General features: G+C 35.9%; 1 protein-coding gene and 1 long non-coding RNA gene across 2 annotated transcripts in view; one reads left to right on the top strand and one right to left on the bottom strand.

Annotated features, from left to right (window-relative positions):
• The window catches only part of ITGAV (integrin subunit alpha V), a 91,688-nt gene that overhangs the window by 36,660 nt on the left and 35,756 nt on the right, over positions 1-19,272 (bottom strand). Inside the window, exons 3-10 of the mRNA XM_023259536.2 lie at positions 18,379-18,470; positions 15,872-15,986; positions 10,887-10,948; positions 8,408-8,453; positions 5,295-5,420; positions 3,234-3,278; positions 2,404-2,447; positions 2,259-2,315 (exon numbers count right to left, since the gene is read on the bottom strand). Coding sequence (XP_023115304.1) covers positions 2,259-2,315; positions 2,404-2,447; positions 3,234-3,278; positions 5,295-5,420; positions 8,408-8,453; positions 10,887-10,948; positions 15,872-15,986; positions 18,379-18,470 — 587 coding nt within the window. The remainder of the gene's footprint in view (positions 1-2,258; positions 2,316-2,403; positions 2,448-3,233; positions 3,279-5,294; positions 5,421-8,407; positions 8,454-10,886; positions 10,949-15,871; positions 15,987-18,378; positions 18,471-19,272) is intronic.
• Positions 5,878-12,684, top strand: LOC109502778. Its single transcript, XR_002161617.3, has 2 exons — positions 5,878-6,042; positions 12,578-12,684. It is a non-coding gene; the product is annotated as an uncharacterized LOC109502778 (long non-coding RNA).

Genomic DNA, 19,272 nt, shown 5'->3' with positions numbered 1-19,272 from the left:
GCTCAGGTCATGACCTCACAGTTTGTGAGTTTGAGCCCAGTGTCAGGCTCTGTGCTGACAGCTCAGAGCCTGGAGCCTGCCTCACATTCTGTGTCTCCCTCTCTCTGCCCTTCCTCTGCTCATGCGTGCACATGCACGCACGCTCTCTCTCTCTCTCTCTCTCAAAAGTAAACATTTAAAAAAATTAAAAAATAAGTAAGTAAATAAACTTCTCTTTTGTTTATTCTACCAACACAATCAGGTAATGAGGCATTTTTATTTCCCTAGATTTATAGGCAAAACATATCCCGTGTATATCATTTCAATGTCTTCAACACATGCCGCTTAAGTCTAAGCACAACTAATGCTCCTTCCCAGGCCTAACCTATTATCACCCTTCTTCTCCTCTGCCCCAAAAATGTCATACATACACCATCAGAAAGATACATAGTCACAGACAGAAGTTTTAACTGAGCCCAAGAAGTTATCAGTGGGAGTCTATGCAGTAAAGATAATAGATAATAATTATTAATAGATCATAACTGGCTCTCCCTATGTGACCACTGCTACTCTCAAGAAATTACTGTTTAGAAAGGTATTGGAATGACTTTGTTCTTGTCTCACATCTCATCTGATTACTTGCCAATAGCTTTGCTTTTGAGTTATACACAGTACAACTAGTTTTGGGTTTATTACAGGATTATGTGAAGGGAGAAGGAATGTCCTTTCCTCCACTACAGAAGACTGCTAGACATCACAGACAGAGCAGACTGGCTGGAAATAAACCTGAAAAGAAAAGTTCTAAACACAGCCCAACATGCAAAGCAAAACTAGGAGAGATGACATTTTAAAGATGAACTAAGGTGAGGAATGAGTCAACAAACCACAGACAGGAAAGTTAGCAAAAGCTTCCAAATTTTGACTGGTGGAGATATCAGGAAGGAATGATATGGGAGATTCCTACATCATCTATTTTGGGTTGACAGAGTATAAGTGAAGAAAATGAAAGGTGCAGTCTGTATCCAATTGCAAGACCAGAGCATGTGTAATAAAATGTATTGTATTTACAGTGCAATTTAAGAGAATACTATTTTGGGGTCTTAACCTTGCAAGGCGTTCGGCCTGAAAGTGTAAAGAAAGGGCATTTACTTAGACAAGTTTTTTCCTGGGCACTAGGATTAAAATGTTTTCATTTGATTTGTTACTACAACCCCATAAGAAAGTTACCAGTACCCCTATTTTTACAAATGACCCGCCAGATTTACAGTGGCATATACCTTGTCCAATGCAGTTAAGACTGAGAATGAAGAGCCCAGGCCTGTCCTAAAGCAAAGCCCATTGTTCCTCCTGCCCACAGCAATAAAGAAAGCATCATGGACTGAGTACGTGATCCAGAGACATACACGGGCATCTGACAGGAGAAGGTGCTTGAGGTCAAGAAGTCAAAACCTCACAAAGGGATAACCACCCCCTGCCATGACTCTAACGGGCTGTCAACTACGGGCCGTTTGTTCCGTGCTGTGAACCAACACTGACCGCTACACGTGGGATGAGGTTTCTAGGGGCTGAAAGTCTACTTCCTCATCCTATCAATCCTCTTGCAAAGCCCAAAAAATCTCTACTGAATAAGAAGTGGGCTTGAATCCCAGATCTGCCACCTGGGATATAATTATTTTTTCTGTAGCTACTGATTTTTCCTTTGCCATTATTAACTGGGCATTTAATTCTCTGAGATATACGAAACAAAATGTTATAAAATGCCTGTACCTGCAGAGAATGTCTAGTGCCTAATAGTACTACTTTTTAACTGAAGAATGTTTTATTTTTTTTTTAAACTGAAGAATGTTTTATTTCTTGAACTACAAATGAAGTTTACTGATGACATCTATAATATACACATCTGTGCCATGCTTCGTTTTGCATCGAAAAAAAAAAAAATGAAAGGGCATAGATCATTCCTTAAAGGAGAATTTAATGTCATCAGCAAAGAAAAAAGGAAGTTTTTGTGGTTTTGTGTTTTTGACATGTATGTGTGCAGTTTGTGGATTTCCTTAAAAAACAAGCCATCATGCGCAATTACAAAAGGCTTTGTTTACACAAATTACTCTGGTTGAAACAAAGGTGAATTCTTTAAAGCTTATTTTACATTTACAACATTGAATATTAAACCAATATTCATTACATATTCAATGTAAACCATTATGATACTTAGAAGAAAAGTTTTAAGACATTGTTACAAAATGCTGATGTGGGGGAAAAAAAACATTTTAAAAGCATACCTGCTCACCAGTAAAATTGTGTAAGGAGGACATGTTTTTCCCATCATAAATATAAACCTGTGGAGGAAAAACAAAAGCATATGAAATATAATAAAATATAAGATAACCTAGAGATTTTTTTTTAGATTCCTTTTAGTTTTCCTACCATTCCCAAAGTCCTTGCTGCTCTTGGAACGCCTGAAACAAAGTCTGAAACAAAACAAAACAAAATAAAACATAATAACTCATATTCAAGACCAATACTGAAAACTGTAGGAGGAAATGGATATCTCAGAAAGCTTTAAGTTCTGTTTTGTTATTTCAGTAGAAAACAACAACAAAAATTCTTTAATGGTACTCCATAATATATGACCATAGTATTTTTTAACAAGATCAAATCCTTACAAAATACAGAAAGATTCTTGAGAACTCTCAAAGAAATGCATGTGTGCCCTCAGGAATTTGTAATCTTATTAAAAAGAGAACAGCTAAGATCAAGTGACCTAAGAACAAGGGAAAGGCAGTGACACCGAAATGTGGTCAAAATCAGGTGAAGTCTGTGATTCATAAATTGAGCTCTGAAGGGAGATGGATGGACAGACAGAGGATGAGGTAACAATCTTACATACAGAGCCCAGGAAGTTACAAGTTACGTCTACAGGAAGAAGGAACTAAGACCCTCCAAGAGGACCAAATCTGCTGAAAAGCAAGAAGGAAGGAGCTGAAGAAAAACTGAAACGCCAAGGGCGGGAAAGGAGTGGATGGGGGAAAACACAGGGGCACTCAGCAACTGGCTGGTTCAACTTTCAGCAGCTGCAGAGAAAGTTTAATGTAGACCAACCTTACATCAATGTACTAACATCTCCCCATTTCTGTTACATTCTATAGCAATGGTTTCAAAACCCTTTAACTGCCGAGGTTTTTCAATGTCACCTGTTTTGAATGTTTAGTCTATATTTTTTAAGAAGGGGTAAATATAATTCAAATGCATCATACCATCGATGCCATCACCATTGAAATCTCCGACAGCCACGGAATAACCTGAATAGGAAGAACAAAATGTGAAACTCCATCAAGGCACAGTCCCCTACGGCATACTTGCTGAGTAGGCTTCCCTTGAAAATATTTTCAAGAAGGATTGACCCTTGAACAATGAGTTTGAGCTACACAGGTACACTAATACACAGGTTTTTTTTTCAATAAATATAGTGCAGTACTGTAAATGTATATTCTCTTCCTTATGGTTTTCTTAACATTTTCTTTTCTCTAGCTTACTTTGTTGTAAGAATACAGTATATAATACACATGACATACAAAATATGTCTTAATTCACTATGTCATTACTAAGGCTTCCAGTCAACAGTAGGCTATTAGATTTTGGAGGAGTCAAAAGTTATATGTGGGGGGGGCGCCTGGGTGGCTCAGTCGGTTAAGCGTACGACTTCGGCTCAGGTCATGATCTCGCGGTTCGTGAGTTCAAGCCCCGCGTCGGGCTCTGTGCTGGTGGCTCAGAGCCTGGAGCCTGTTTCAGATTCTGTGTCTCCCTCTCTCTTTGACCCTCCCCCGTTCATGCTCTGTCTCTCTCGGTCTCAAAAATAAATAAAGGTTAAAAAAAAAATTTTTTTTAAAAAGTTATATGTGGGGCTCCTGAATGGCTCAGTTGGTTAAGCGTCTGAGTCTTGATTTTGGCTCAGGTCATGATCTCATGATTTGTGAGATCAAGATCCACATCAAGCTCTGTGCTGACAACACAGAGCCTGCTTGGGATTCTCTCCTCCCCCGCCCCACGCTCCTCCCTTGCTCGGTCTCACTCTCAAAATAAATAAATACATAAACATTTTTTAAAAAGTTACACGCAGATTTTTGACTGTGCAAGGGATTGGTGCACCTAAGTCATACACTGTTCAAGGGTCAACACAATTCCTTTAGTTATGCAGTATTTTGTTCTCTAGAGGTAACAGATGCATATGTACATGCTAAATGAATCTAAAGGAAATAGTTAAACCCTCAAATAGTATTCTTCTATTAGAAAAATAAGACGTTAATCAACTTTACAAAGGAGTCAGTTAAAAATGGTAAATTTCTCATAGATACAGAGTAGAGATTGGAGATTAGCAGAGGCAGGGGATAAAAGGTGGGCAAAATGCATGAAGGTGGTCAAAAGGTACAAACGTGCACTTATAAATAAGTCACGTGATATAACCTAGAGGATGGTGACTGTAACTAATACAACTATGTTGTATATTGAAAGAGTAGAATTTAAACGTTCCCATTACAAGAAAAACATCTGTAGCTGTGTGTGATAATGAATATTAACTACACTTATTGTGACCATCATTTCACAGTATATAAAAATATCAAATCATTATGTTGTATACCTAAAAGTAATATAATATTACAAGTCAACTGTATCTCAATTTTAGAAAAACAGGGTAAATCTGTAATTTATCTTAAAGGAGCAAAAAATAACATATTTTTTTTTCAATCAGCAAAGTACTACTGCTGTCCTAAGTCCTTGGTTTAAAGAATAAGAGAAACCTAAAGGGAGAAAACAAAACTTAATAAACTTTAAAGACCAAAGTTTAACACAGTGAATAACACAGAGAATAGAAGCTTAGGAGTCAGACTGCCTGGGTTTGAATATTAGAACAGCAAGTTACTAAGTGAGTGACTTCAGGCAAGTTATTTTGCCTTTTTGTGCCTGAATTTCTTTACCTACAAAATAGGGATAATAGCAGTACACTGTCATAGACCTGTTGTAAGGATTAAATAAATTAATACAGATAAAGCATACTTAGAACAATGCCTAGAATACATAAGCATACTTTAAAAGTTATCTATTACTATTAATTGTTGTATAAATAATCACTTCTAAATTTCAACTACTGAAATATAACATAACCTAAGTATTCATTAACAATTTGAAGTTATGTTCCTGTTCCTTATATTTAAAAAAAATTCAACATAAAAGATTGTCCTGCTTAAAGCAGCATATGCAAATACAGGGCAAATACACTGCAACTCCATATAATGAATCCATATTTTGGTTTTACTTACCCAAGTAACTGTCATCAAAAATAGCTTGAGCAGTCCGAGTTGCCAACTGGTTATTATACTGGATGCTGTAAACTTTGGGGTCATATTTAGATACAATTTCTGCCACTTGATCCGAAATGAGCTGACCTGAAAAATATATAATAACTTTCTAATGGGAATTTATGATGCAGATGATGGATGGCACCAGCACAAGAGTAAATAGCATTCAAGGGGTGCCCAGCTGGCTCAGTCAGTGGAGCATGTGACCCTTGGTCTCAGCATCGTGAGTTTGAGACCCACACTGGGTGTAGAGATTACTTAAAAATAAATATAAAATCTTTAAAAAAAGAGAGATTGGTATTTCTAATTATTAGCCTTAAATAACTCTCCATAATGCTCAATCTGAAAGTTGATGTTCTGTTCAAGCTAGTTCTTAAAATTAGTCACTGCTAGGAGTGCCTGGGTGGCTCAGTGGGTTAAGCATCCAACTTCAGTTCAGGTCATAATCTCAAGGTCTGAGAGTTCAAGCTCAGCGTCAGGTTCTATGCTGACAGCTCAGAACTCGGAGCCTACTTCGGATTCTGTCTCCCTCTCTCTGCCCCTCCCCCACTCACCCTCTGTCTCTCTCTCAAAAATAAACATTAAAAAAAATTTTTAAAAAAGAGTTTGAAAATCTACTTAAATAATTACCTTTACTGTTATAAGAAGAATGAATCGATTGTTTTTTTCCACAAATTACTTGGATACCTTTATGAAGAGGCCTGAATGGGTGAGTTCACTTTTCTTCACAACCTTAAGGTAGCCAAGAAATCTAAAGCACTACACAAAAATCAGATTGTTCCCGACCCCAAGAAAAGTTGGCTGACTTATCAAAATGCCATCTCCATACATGAAGAACATGATCTCCTCATTTCTGCTGTTTCAGAAAAAAACCTCATAGCCAACATTTATCAGTCTGTTCCAATCTGTCCAGTCACAAAGGTTTAGTTTAAAGGTAGGAACACTTTCTGTTTGGGTCAATAATTTATCCTCTGTGCCTAAACAGACCTAACGCATAGCAGGAATTCAACAAATATTTCTTGAATCAAAGAACACAGGAAAATTCTATCATCTCTTTTGAGTAAAACATTACAATTTTCTCTATTCGTATAGAGATAATTCTGAGATCTGTGGAAAAATTCATTCTGACATACCTATTAATTCAGGGTAAAACTGGATGATTTTAATCTCATTAGAACAAAATATTCTCTGCCCAGCTACTGAGTCTTTCAGTTACATTCCCTAGACCATTTACTAATAAAACTCAAATCAACATGGTATTGATGTATTTGTCCTAATTTTTAAATAGGAATGAATACAGATACTGTATAGTACTCAAGGTATTAAAAAAACTCATCATTTAAACATGTTCACAGCTGTGTCTCTTAAAAAGGCAGAGATAACTATCAGTCCTGACTGAGAATTACAAAATCAGTCTTTGGTTCCCAGGCATCCCAGCAGACACTTCCCTCCTCTCCACCGAATTACATAACTAGCAATGGAGAAGAAAAATAATTCCATGTTTTTTCTCTTACTAGAAAGTATTAATCTCATATGCGATTAGAATTATTTTTGTGTTCATTTTAAAACTCGAAAACTCAATTAGAATCTTCCTAAATCATTTCATTTTTCAATAAATGTATATAGTTCACAGGAATCCAAATTCTTTCATTTAGTGTATCTCACATGCTGATTCATCTTTCCCTCATTTTTCTCTTTTCTTCATTCCCTCCTTTGTCATCCCTTTCAACTTTTTATTTACTCCTATTTCTCATTCCTTCTTATTGTCTTTCTATCCTATTTTCCCCTTCAGTAAATCTCTTTCTTGAGTTTCCCTTTCTGTGAAACAAAAGCAAGTGTGGGTTTTCCTATGGAAAAGCAAGTAAGGAAAGCACAGTGTTGAATACAGAAGTAAAATTCAGAATTAGAAAGTAACTTGCACATCCATGCAGTCACAGGTTTTTCCAGTTCTTCCAAATACTGATAATGCTTAAATGTCAGAATGCCAAGAAACAAAAGTTCTGACTCTGTGAATAGCATTTATTAGCAGAAAACAAACGTGAATAAATTAAATATATAATTGTGTGTATATAATCATAAATGAAACATAAAGCAAGTAAGCAAATTTAGGTACCTGTTTTCAAACTTTCAGCAAATAATGATGTTATGCATTTGTTCAAATAGTAATTTTATTGGGCCTCCCAGAATGACTGAAGAATGCAGTGTTTTATCTTTATATTGACACCAGTTTAATTACATTCTTTTGAAACTTCCTAAGACCCACTATTTTAAAAGCTCCCCAAAACGAAGAAGTCATTCATGATGTCAATGGTTAATGAGAAAATAACCATTTAAATATTCTAATGAACAAATTGAAAATACTTTAAAACCATGAGCTTTCAGATTACCACAATTTGCCTGCATAGATCAGTTCCACACACTTCCTAATGTTTATACTATAGACTCTAGAGTACAGAGACAAGAAAGCATGTATCACAGACAATAAAAATAAATTGTTTTAAATTACTTTGTAGACTTACTTTATAATTTACTTTAAAAATATTGTTTACTTTCTACTAAAAATATATATAATATATATTATGTATTATACTATGCCACAAATTTTCTATATATTATATTATACATAGGATGTTACAGTGCTTTTAAAAAAATACTGTGAAACAGATAGCAATTACACATTTAAATTGTATTTCTCAATTTCTTTCTTTAAAATAATTCAAAAAATCATATAGGCACATGGTAAGCCAAGCAAGCATTAAACACAATCATTACTGAGTAATTTAAAAAATATTATCCTAGGGGTGCTTGGGTGGCTCAGTCAATTAAGCATATGACTCTTCACTACTGATTTCTGCTCAGGTCATGATCTCATGGTTAGTGAGATTGAGTCCCATGTAGGGCTCTGCATTGACCATATGGAGCCTGCTTGGGATGTTCTCTCTCCTCTCTCTCTGCCCCTCTCCCTACTCATGCTCGCTCCCTCTCTCTCTCTCTCTCTCTCTCTCTCTCTCTCTCTCTCTCCCCCTCTCTCTCTCAAAATAAATACATAACTTTAAAAAAATATATCAACCTACCTTGCCAATAAAAGCTACCAGGACCACCAAGAAGTACTCTGTCAGCCTAGATTAAATCAAACAACAAAAAAATACATATTTAAAAATAGGTAGATTTAAAAACTGAAAGCAATGTAATACCCACAAAAGCCATATATATATATGTGATATTTAATACACATAAAAGCTATATAAACATAAAACAAAATCACAAATCTCAAACTCTCCTAACTCATTTTCAGTAAATTTTCATTGTACTTTTCTAAAATACAATAAAAAATGTTTTAAAAGTTATGACTATTAATATATGAAAATATACAAATATATACACACATTGATTCTATAGATCTGGCTGGTTCGCAACTTGTTAGGAAGTACTACTATAAAATATTTTTGAGTTATAGTAAAACAAAAAGTCATTAATTTTGTATACTACATTTGTGACTATATAGGCAAATTTTCTTTCTAGTAACCATTAAAATTTTTTTGGCCAGAGATGCCTCGGGAAGCTCAGTCAAGTATGTGACGCTTGGTTTTGGCTCGGGTCATGATCCCAGGGTTGTGGGATCGAGCACCATGTTGGGCTCTGTGCTGGGCATGGAGCCTGCTTGGGATTCTCAATCAATCAATCAATCTCTCTCTCTCTCTCTCTCTCTCTCTCTCTCTCTCTCTCTCTTCCTCTGCCCTCCCCTGCTCACACACTCTCTCTCTCTAAAATAAAATTAAAAAAAAATTTTTTTTAATGCTTTGAGAGCACCTGAGTGGCTCAGTCAGTTAGGCATCTGACTCTTGATTTCGGCTCAGGTCATGATCTCACAGTTCATGAGTTCGAGCCTCGCATTCAGCTCCGTGCTGACAGTGTGGACCCTGCTTGGGATTCTCTCTCTCACACTCTCTCTCTGCCCCTTCTCTCAAAATAAATAAACTTAAAAAAATAAATAAATAAATAAAATAAAAAATTTTTAAATTCTTTGGCTAATGAAAAATTATTTTTAGTGTCTTGCAGATCTAAACAGGAATGAAGTTAGAAGGTAAATTTTTCAGGGTATATAATATATACAATTTACACTTGACTAGCATTTCTTGTATCTGTAACCAACTATAAATATCTAATTCAAGATAACTGTATTAAGTGTTTGAGCATAATGTTTTGGACATTTCTTCCCCCCTGGAGACAAAAAACGTAATTCTTCCCCTCCAAACATACATATAGCCCTTTCAAGCTTTCAACAGACAATTTCCTGTCCTGGCTATGTAAAAGGTACTTCTAAGTTGTCTGCTGTAAAATGACACCTTTTTTCCAGAAATGAGTTAAAGAAAGTAAATAACTAATTTAGTAGTGAATGGTTGCTATATGAGAATATTTCTGGGGTTATAGTTACATACGCATAGGTACAGAAAACATAGGGACTTTTTAAAATATAACACCTCTTTGAAAATATATCATGGAAGCTTAACCTAATATTATTAATATACTTTACCTCTCTTTGTTTTGTGTCCTCAAATTTTGAATTATGAGTAATTATGAGTAAATTTTGAATTATGAGTTTCAAATTGAATGACTTAAATCAATTATGTAATAAGGAAAGTTAACTACAATTATAATCCCAGTCTAGAAAAAAATTTTTTTAAATAAAGATAAAATATAAATTAAAAAAAACAAGAAAATGCTTTATTAATTTTCTGAATTACATGATTGTAGTTTATATCATTTTAGTAAATTTATGGCATTTGTTGCTCATACTTTCTAAGAAAGCCATATTAAGCTTTCTAAGGAAGCTCTATTTTTAATTAATATATTTGAGATTTCTATCTCAAATAGAGAAATTAATATTCTCAATTTGATATTCAATATTTTCACATACTCACCAAAAAAATCCCCACATACACAAAAGAAAATGACATAAGGAAAAGTATTTAAGAAAAATTTCCTTTGAAAACATAAACTGAATTGTTATTTCAGGAAAACAGATAAAAACTGTCAACTCTGGAGAGCATGCTCGCTTAGTTAAAAATACAGAGTCACGCATCTGAGATGTTTCACAATAATTAAGCTGCTTCAGCTTTACTTGGTGCCTGTAGGCACATAATAGATGGCAAGCATGCATGTTTCTGAGCTTTTATGTAACTAAACTCTAATTCTGTAATCAAGCTCCCAGTGACAGCTTCTGTGAATTTCAATCAAAAAGACAAAACTTTAGTACTATATAAATTTATCTAATTAGAAATTTTAATATAAAGTCATAATAGTTATCTGTCATCCACTGAGATCTTTTAGTGTCCCCCACTCTCATTTTGATGTCTATTTCAAATAGGCAACGTCCACTAGGGAGAGAATATGAGGCAAAGAATATCAAAATGCATGGGACATTTTTATTAGGTGTTTTCATAGAACAGGTAATAATTATAAAGAAGCTGAAGTATTGAGCAAGTAATTTTTAACAATGGTTTAGATAATGAGGTAGATCTGAATCTCATTCAGTCTTAAATGAGAACTTACTTTGGTAAAATCAATGCTGAATCCTCCTTGACAAAATCCCTGTCCATCAGCATCAATATTTTCTAAAATAAAAAGATTGGAAATATACACAAACCCAAAAACAAACAAATGACATAAAACAAAACATGAGAAAAATCTGTATCACTGTAATCATAAGATAATGTATTGTTGAACTGGGAGTGTTCATTTAATGTGGCATTTAATGAGTTATTATCACACTCTAAAAAAGTTACTATGCATTTTTACCAGCACCATTCTCTCAGATAATGGCAATAGAGAGAGATCAATGTATCCGGAATGGTCACCAGGAAATAGAAACATCACCTAAGATGGTAGATTTCAAACTTATTTTTAACCATAACCCACAGCAAGACTATATTTTATATCACAGTCCATATAACCCAACATGTATGTTATTGTATGTGTGTATAACAGATACATGAATAAGACAAAATTTCACAAAACTATCACTATTACCATGGACAATATATTCTGATACTTTCTATTTTTTCACTCCTTTTAAAAAAGAATTACTGGTTATGATCCACTATTCTGATTTCATGAAACAAAGATGAGTTGTGATCTACAAGTAAAATTCCAGTTTGAATTTGAAATTCCAGTTAGCACTCTACAAATTTATTATGAATACCAGTAAGGAGATACATACACTCCTAATACATACTGACTACACACACATTTTACAGCCAACAACAACAACAACAACAAATCTATTAAAAACGTACTTCAGGATTTTGGGAGAGGGCCAGACCCTAACTTAATATTCAGCAAAGAGCAAAATACAAAACTATCTTCACAACATATTTAGAACTGCAGTCTAATGAAAGTGAACATCTTTAAACACGACACTATTTTCCAAATGATAACAGACTCAACAGTTTGACTCTTTTGTAGTTACCCTTTATTTTGTAGTTCTCACAAGGGGACAATTTCTGGACAAGTAGCCAGTTCATTTAGATTAACTCTAATCATGAGTAAAACTGGACCTAGAACACAGGTAAGGATGAATCTGAAGGCTCTCCCTTGTTTTATTTCGAGGATAACAAGGAACAATAAAAATACTACTCTTTAGTTATCAAGCATTTCCTATAGAGAATTACAATATGTAAGTAATTATGCTTTCGTATTACTAAACTTGCCACCCAAACACAGGAACCAAAAATATCTATTTTCAGTATAACTGAAAGGACAATTTCCAAATATTCCCATCAAAATTTTTGAACCCATTTTAAAATGTGGGAACTGCCCCAAGATTACACACTTAATAACTAAATTTAGAAGTTGTTTTATTTAAGGCCTCAAGAGTGTAATGCTGCCCCAGTGTGAATTTTTTTTAACAGGAGGGAATGGGAGAATGTGGGGCTGGGGTTTCCAGTGTCTAGTGAATCATACTGAGGAAGTCTGCTCCGACCTCAAGTTGGCTCTTTATTTCCTTTCTTCAAGTTGTATTTAGGGAACTATTTCAGGCTATTTTTAGAGACATCCCTTTTTGATTATCATACTGTACAGTTATCTCCTTTATTTGGTTTCTCAGAACATCCCAGCAAGAAAACATGACTGTCCTTTAAAATTTTATTAACAGATACATATTAAACTGAATGTTTATGACAATGTGAAGAATTTTATGTTAACTACAACTATTTCAGTGAAGGCTTTTGTTTTTATTTCTACAGATGAATAATATTTCTCCCATTCATCAAGCCCGACAGCATTATAAATAATATTACTGATTATGATAGTAAGAGCAGTTAATGTTCACAAAGCCCCTTCTGCGAGCCAGGTACTGTATGAAAGCATTTTCCAAGGTATGATCGTTTAAATCTTACAGCAATCCTATGAGAGATACTAGTATTATTCACAATTTACAGATAAGGAAACTAAGCCTTACAGAAACTTAAGTAACTTGACCACAGTCAACCAGCTAGTAAATAAGAAAGCAAGGATCTGAGCCCAGGTGTGTCCACACCACTAAACTGCACTATCTCAAATCAGCAATGTGCTTGTAATTTCCTGAGTTAACAATCAAGGGGAAAGAAAAGCCAGCTCATTATCATTACTGAGAAAAATCTATGTACAAATGTCATCAGAAAGCGGAAGGAACAAAGGACTCAGTCTGATCATGGAATTAAGAGCATGTAAGTTAAATGATTTGTGGGTCAGGCACTTTTAGAACAGAAAGTCATCTGGCCTATTGTGTAAAGCCATTAGGTCACAGATGGTTATGAAAAGCCAAAAGCAAACATAATCAGGAACAAGGAAAATTTTTCACAGACAATGAAGTTTCATGTCCAGCGTGCCCACACAGGTCGTGTTGAAAACAAAAGCAAACAAACAACAACCCCCTACAAACTACCACTACCAAAACAAGCAAAGTTATCAAGAAGTTAGCAACTTAGCCCTTCAAAACTGGCACCCCCATGCAAAATCAATCATTGGTTGAACAATCTATGGAAGCATGAAGAAGATACAAAATACAAAAACTCTATCTCTGAAGTCTTTTAACCAAATCAGTGTTTTACTAATAGTGAAAACAAAGGCCCAGAGTGGTTAAGTGTACCACCAATAGCTATTGCCAGGTTGCTGACAAAATGCTAGAATAAACCCAGGTTCTCAGATTCCCACTCCTGAGCATTTCTTCACCTCTGGTCAAGTTGCTCTTCGTAATTTGGGTCTGTACATAGCTTCATATTTCAAAGTTTGAGCCAGAAAACATGTACAGTGATCAATGGATACTGAAAGCTAGATTTATTAGGATGAAAGGCACTCACTTTGATGTTTTGAGGTTATTCTTTTGCTTTTTCTAAGATTTTAGGTTTTATTATTTGATTAACGATCAGCAAACTTTCTGTGAAGGACCATATGGCAAATATTTCAGACTTAGGGGCCAGCCAGTCTCTGTGGCAACTATTTAACTCTCCCTTTATAAACAACATGTAAACAAATGGGTGTGGCTGCTTTCCAATAAAATTTTATTTACAAAAAGAGGCTCACAAGCCAGTTTGCTGACCTGATTTGGATGTTAAATAATTTAGAAAATAAGGGTTAAAATGAGTTTATAATTTTTGTGCCTATATTTACAATTTCTGTGCCTAAACCAAATAAGCAAAAGCATTATGTAACAGATACATCATGCAAATACTGCCTTCATCCTTTAAATACATGTTGAGAAAAAAAAAATGGTCACTACAGAAAAGGCAAAATGAAAAAACAACACTAGCCTAATCTAACAGTATATCCACATGAATGGATCATTTCTAGAATGCTTGCTTTCAGAAGGGTACCAAGTATTTCACACACCCAGAATTATCCAAACCTGTATTCATGAAAGCACAATGTATTCTTTAAGGAAAAACTGTGGTTAACACTGAGGCAATTGAAATGGAAAACATATTCCATTGTTAGTATTTACAAGGGAAGAGCTCCTTTGGAATAAGACAGAACTGGGTTCAAGTCCTCATTAGATCACTCACTACTAAAAGATGTAGGAAAAAATTACTTCCAACAATCTGAATCTCAGTTCCCACATCTATCATATGAGAATAGGGTGATTTTTACCTTTATGTCCATCACATAAATGGTAAGTTACAAACCTGGCGGGCAAGAGTTAGCTCATTCCTCATAGCTATAAAATTGCCTTCTCACAATAGCAACATTTTTGCAATACAGAAATTGCAAACACAAATTGAATCCTCACATTTTCCACATACCAAAAAGACGACAGGACTCTAACCCAAACAGCAACATAAAGGTGGTGATACAGATAGCATCAAACACGGAGTAGAAAGCTGCCAGCCTCCTCTGTCCTGTGATGCGGTGTGCTTTCTGACCAATCCAAATAAACAATGCACTTCTAGGGACGTATCATTCTTTTGATGTTTACTTCTCACAACATGCAGGGTCAAGTCGGTGGGTGAAGAAATAAGCGTTAATAAAACCATCTGCAGCTTCTTGGAAGTTCAACTGCTTAAAATTTTAAGGACTGAACAGTTCCTTTGGCCTGGTGTCCCAAGTCACCTAACACGGATGAAAAGAATCTAGCAGTTAACAGTCTTACATGTTCTACTTCTGTTCCTGATTCTCTCTACTAAACTATCTGGTGACCAATGGAACATAAAAAAAGAAACAGCCTAAAAAGTGCTCTGGATATAAATACCATAAGGCACTTCAGTAAGCTATTTTTACATTTCTTGTATAAAGACGATCTGGAGTGGTGGTCACTGAACAAAGACGGGAAGGCAAAAGAACTGGAATCTCCTTTGGAAAAGCACGATCAAAATTGTAAGGACTCAAAAATCACCTTTAGTCACCACATGAATTTCATTTGAAATTTCAAATAGTGTTAGACAACAAAGAGATCTTTTGGATCATCAAAAGAAGAGTAAGGTTGATAACAGACTGACAAAGAAACTGACTTAGGAGGAGTGCCTGGCTGGCTCAGTTGGTGGAGTGTGTGACTCTTGATTTCAAGGCTGTGAGTTCAAGCCTCATGTTGGGTGTGGAGATTACTTAAAAATAAAATCTTAAAACAAAATTTGTTTAATTAAAAAAATAATAAAAGGAGGCAAATTCAGACTCAGAGTCCTGAGCTCAATGTTTTACCTTCCTATATAAACTCTGTACATATATACATATATATATACATATATATATATATATATATAAAACATTATTAATATAAAGCTCTAGTTCTTAAACTCTGGTATCCATCAAATCGCCTTGAGGAGTTTTCCTAAAAATGCAGGTACACAGGCCTGAGGTAGACCTACTGCATCAGCTTCTTTTGTTTTAGGAAGTCCCGCATCTGTGTTAGAGAAGGTCAATGGAACATCTTTTGACTAACACAACATGTCTACAATTTTTAGACACACACACACACACACACACACACACACACACACACACACACACTTTTAACAAATTAGGCTTCCCAACCCTCATTTAAAAGTTGGTCCACTTCTTATACATACTTGATCTGCATGGAGCATACTCTACAGTCTTTGCTCCATCCTGAAGAAAGCATGTTCCAACTGGCTCTCTCTCCTGTTTCATTTCAGTCCTCCAGTGGTACAGTGGGGCACAGGCCTGAAATCAAAGGTGGTGGTCCACAACATAAAAATTCCCTGAAAACATTAGTGTTTCAGACAATCTACACTACCCCAGAATTGAACAACACTTTCTAAGCATTAATAGAAAGTAACCACACCTATCCTATACTATGAATTCCAGATCACAACAGTGATAAGTACCTTTTTCACATATTTCATTTTCAAAATGGCAAAATTATTTCATGTAGCACTTTTTTTGATCAGCACTAAGCTGATCGAATCAACACTGTAACTAAATAACATTCTTACACACATAGACTACACCCTAAATTATAAAGCAAATAATTTATTATTAAGAAAAAAGTAAAAGACTTTGCAGTGCTCATTTGATCTACTTTCCAAATAAATTGTGACCCTTCTGTTTTCAGAGTTATGGATTTTAACGCCATGCATGAGCAGTAGAATAATGTATGCTTTAATAACATAGTAATCTACCAAAATGTAACAGTTTAACTTGCTGGCAAAAAAGTTCAATGAACTTTCTGTAATACTTTTTGAAGCAAAACATTAACACAAATGCTGCAGACTTCAACAGTGGGTTACTCTATATTTACCCTGAAAAAAGTGAAAGGAGATGATTGTTGCTACTTCTCTATATGTACTTGATGTTTCGTGTATAAGGACTATTTGCACCTGCTTACTTCTGCTTCTTTGCTTTGTGCCTAGAATGACCCACTCTCAACCCCATCCTTGACCTCCAATTAGACACATCCTGTAGACTTCCTTTGAAATTTCAGCTCCTAAACAAATTCTTCCCTAATGCCCCACCATCATATTTTTAAAAACAGCAATAAATACTATGCAGGTAATTACAACAGGGAAGGGCTTTCTGGGGAAAAGAAATGAAAGCTGAAGTCAGAATGACAAGGAGCTAGCCAAGTGAAAATCAACAAGGTGAGCATAAAACAGGGACAGGGAACAAAGACACTAAGGTACTAACTGCAGTGACCTGGCACATGGAAGGGATGGAGATTAGTGTGGCTAAAGCCTGCAAGACGGAGTGAGATGATGCCAAAGAGACAAGAGCCAGTGACCTGGTTGTGGGGATGCTTATAAGCCAGGATAAGCGGGGATTTGAACTCTATAAAGCCACCTGACGGTTTTAATTAAGAAGATGAAATGCTCTGGTTCACTCTGGGCCTCCTCTGGAAAAAGAATTGCAGAGGAGGAACTGCAGAGGATGGACTGCAGGACAGGAAGCAGAGGAGATGCGCCACTGCAGGAACCCAGGGAGGTTACAATAGTGGCTGGGTACAGGGTGGAAACAGTGCAGGTGATGATTTCTAGATGGATATGGGATACATTCTGGAGGCAGAATTGATAGGGCTTGCTGGTGGAGGGGATAGAGAGTCATGGCTGTAAACAGGCTGGGGAAGTTTTATATGGAGAGCATTATCTTCGTGTTTTTTCCTTTCTGATGAAGGGTAACAAGAGTTCTATTTTGGCTATGTTCATTTTGAGTAACACAGGAGATATCCAAATGGAAATGCCATATAGCTAGTTCGGAAACACTCTGAAAATCCAGGGAGAATTGAGAAATAGAGATTTAGCTTTAGGGATTATGACATATAGACTGTATTTACAGCCATGGGACAGGATAGGAACAGCCAGGTAAAAGGTGTAGTTAGAGAAGATGGTGGCCCAGAACCCAGCCCAGGACACTCAACACTTAGAAACTGAGCAGAAGAGGAGCTGCTCAAAAAGATAGTGAGGATCAGACAGGGAGATGGGAGAAAACCAAGAAAGTACAGTGCTCCAGAAGCCAAGGGAAGAAAAGCAGTTCAAAAAGAGTGGGCTAACTGACCTTGTTGAGTGGTGCTGAGTGGCAAGAAACATTCAACAAGTACCAGTGATTTCAGTGACCTGAAAGCCAAGGGTGACTTTAGCCATGCCTACCTGAGTTTGACTGTGGTTGGGAAAAGAACAGGCAGTAAAGAAGTAGAGGGGATAACTGAAGAAAACACTGAAAAAGTTTCTGAAAAGAGGAGCAAGGAATGTGGCATAGCAGGGGAAAGAGGCAAAGGGAAGGCTGCTGTGTTTTTAAAAAGAGGTATTAGTGCCTGTGATTAATCACAGGCACACTCATCCTGAACCCGGCTGGACAGAAACACCCTGAGGGGAAGGATCAACAAGAGTGGAGAAGGTAACGAGGCAGGAATGAAGGTAGAAAGTATCAGAAAGCAAGTCTGTGAAGGGCAGGACACAGAAGATCTTTGATAGGACGGCCTTTGATCAGGGCTATCTTATCTCATCTTGTCCTGTACTCCTGAGCGCACTGAGTTTTACTACTAGCTTTCAAGCAGAAACTTTTCTGTGTTTCCACATAAATTGACAAAACTCACCTACAAGTAAATATCCAAAAGACTTACCAAAATTTTATCTTGTTTTGATCTCACAGATGCTCCAAACCACTGGTGGGACTTAAACTCCAATGGATCATCCTTGGCATAATCTCTGTTGCCTAAGAAAAAAATATATTCTTAGTATAAAGGAGTTTATTCCAATCCAGACACACAAAGAATATGCCTTTGATTAACCAAATTTGATTAATCAAATGCCACATTAGCTATTTATCTCGTGTACTTGATGAATATCAGGAACTTTCAACTAACCAAAGAAATAAAATACAGGATGACTAGAACTGTCCCAGGGTTGTTATTAACCCCCATTAACTGTAATGCAGATGTGAAAAGGTAATACTAAGTAAAGTTTCCCAGTGGCTAAACTATAAGATAACTATTAAACACTTATAATTACCTACTGTGCTCCTGAAAGTTCTATGATATAAATATATTTATGAAAACAAAAGGCCTTTGTAAAACACGAGTAGTAAAAGACTAAAGTAAAAGACAAAGATAGCGCAAGCGGCATTATAACACAGGAGTTAGAATCTAGGAGACATGATCTGGCTGGTGGGAAAAAGAATCAGATTTGGTACACTACATGCAAATATTTATTTTCAGTTTACATTTTCGAGAAAATTATTCCCAATGTACTAGCCACTCATGTAAAGTATTGCAAATTAAAAAGAAAGAAAGAAAGAGAAGAAAAAAGAAAAGAAAGGAAAAGAAAAGAAAAGAAAAAAGAAAAATCCTTTCCATGAGGGGTGCCTGGGTAGCTCAGTCAGTTAAACGTCTGACTCTTGATTTTGGCTCAGGTCATGAGCTCACTGTCCACAACATTGAGTCCCACATCCAGCTCCATGCTGACAGCACAGAGCCTGCTTGGGATTCTCTCTCTACCTCTCTCTCTGCCTCTCCCTG

The sequence above is a fragment of the Felis catus genome, chromosome C1 (assembly GCF_018350175.1).
Source record: "Felis catus isolate Fca126 chromosome C1, F.catus_Fca126_mat1.0, whole genome shotgun sequence".
Lineage (NCBI taxonomy): Eukaryota > Metazoa > Chordata > Mammalia > Carnivora > Felidae > Felis > Felis catus.
The sequence above is the reverse complement of the archived record's forward strand: the minus strand, read 5'-3'. Positions and strand labels throughout refer to the sequence as shown.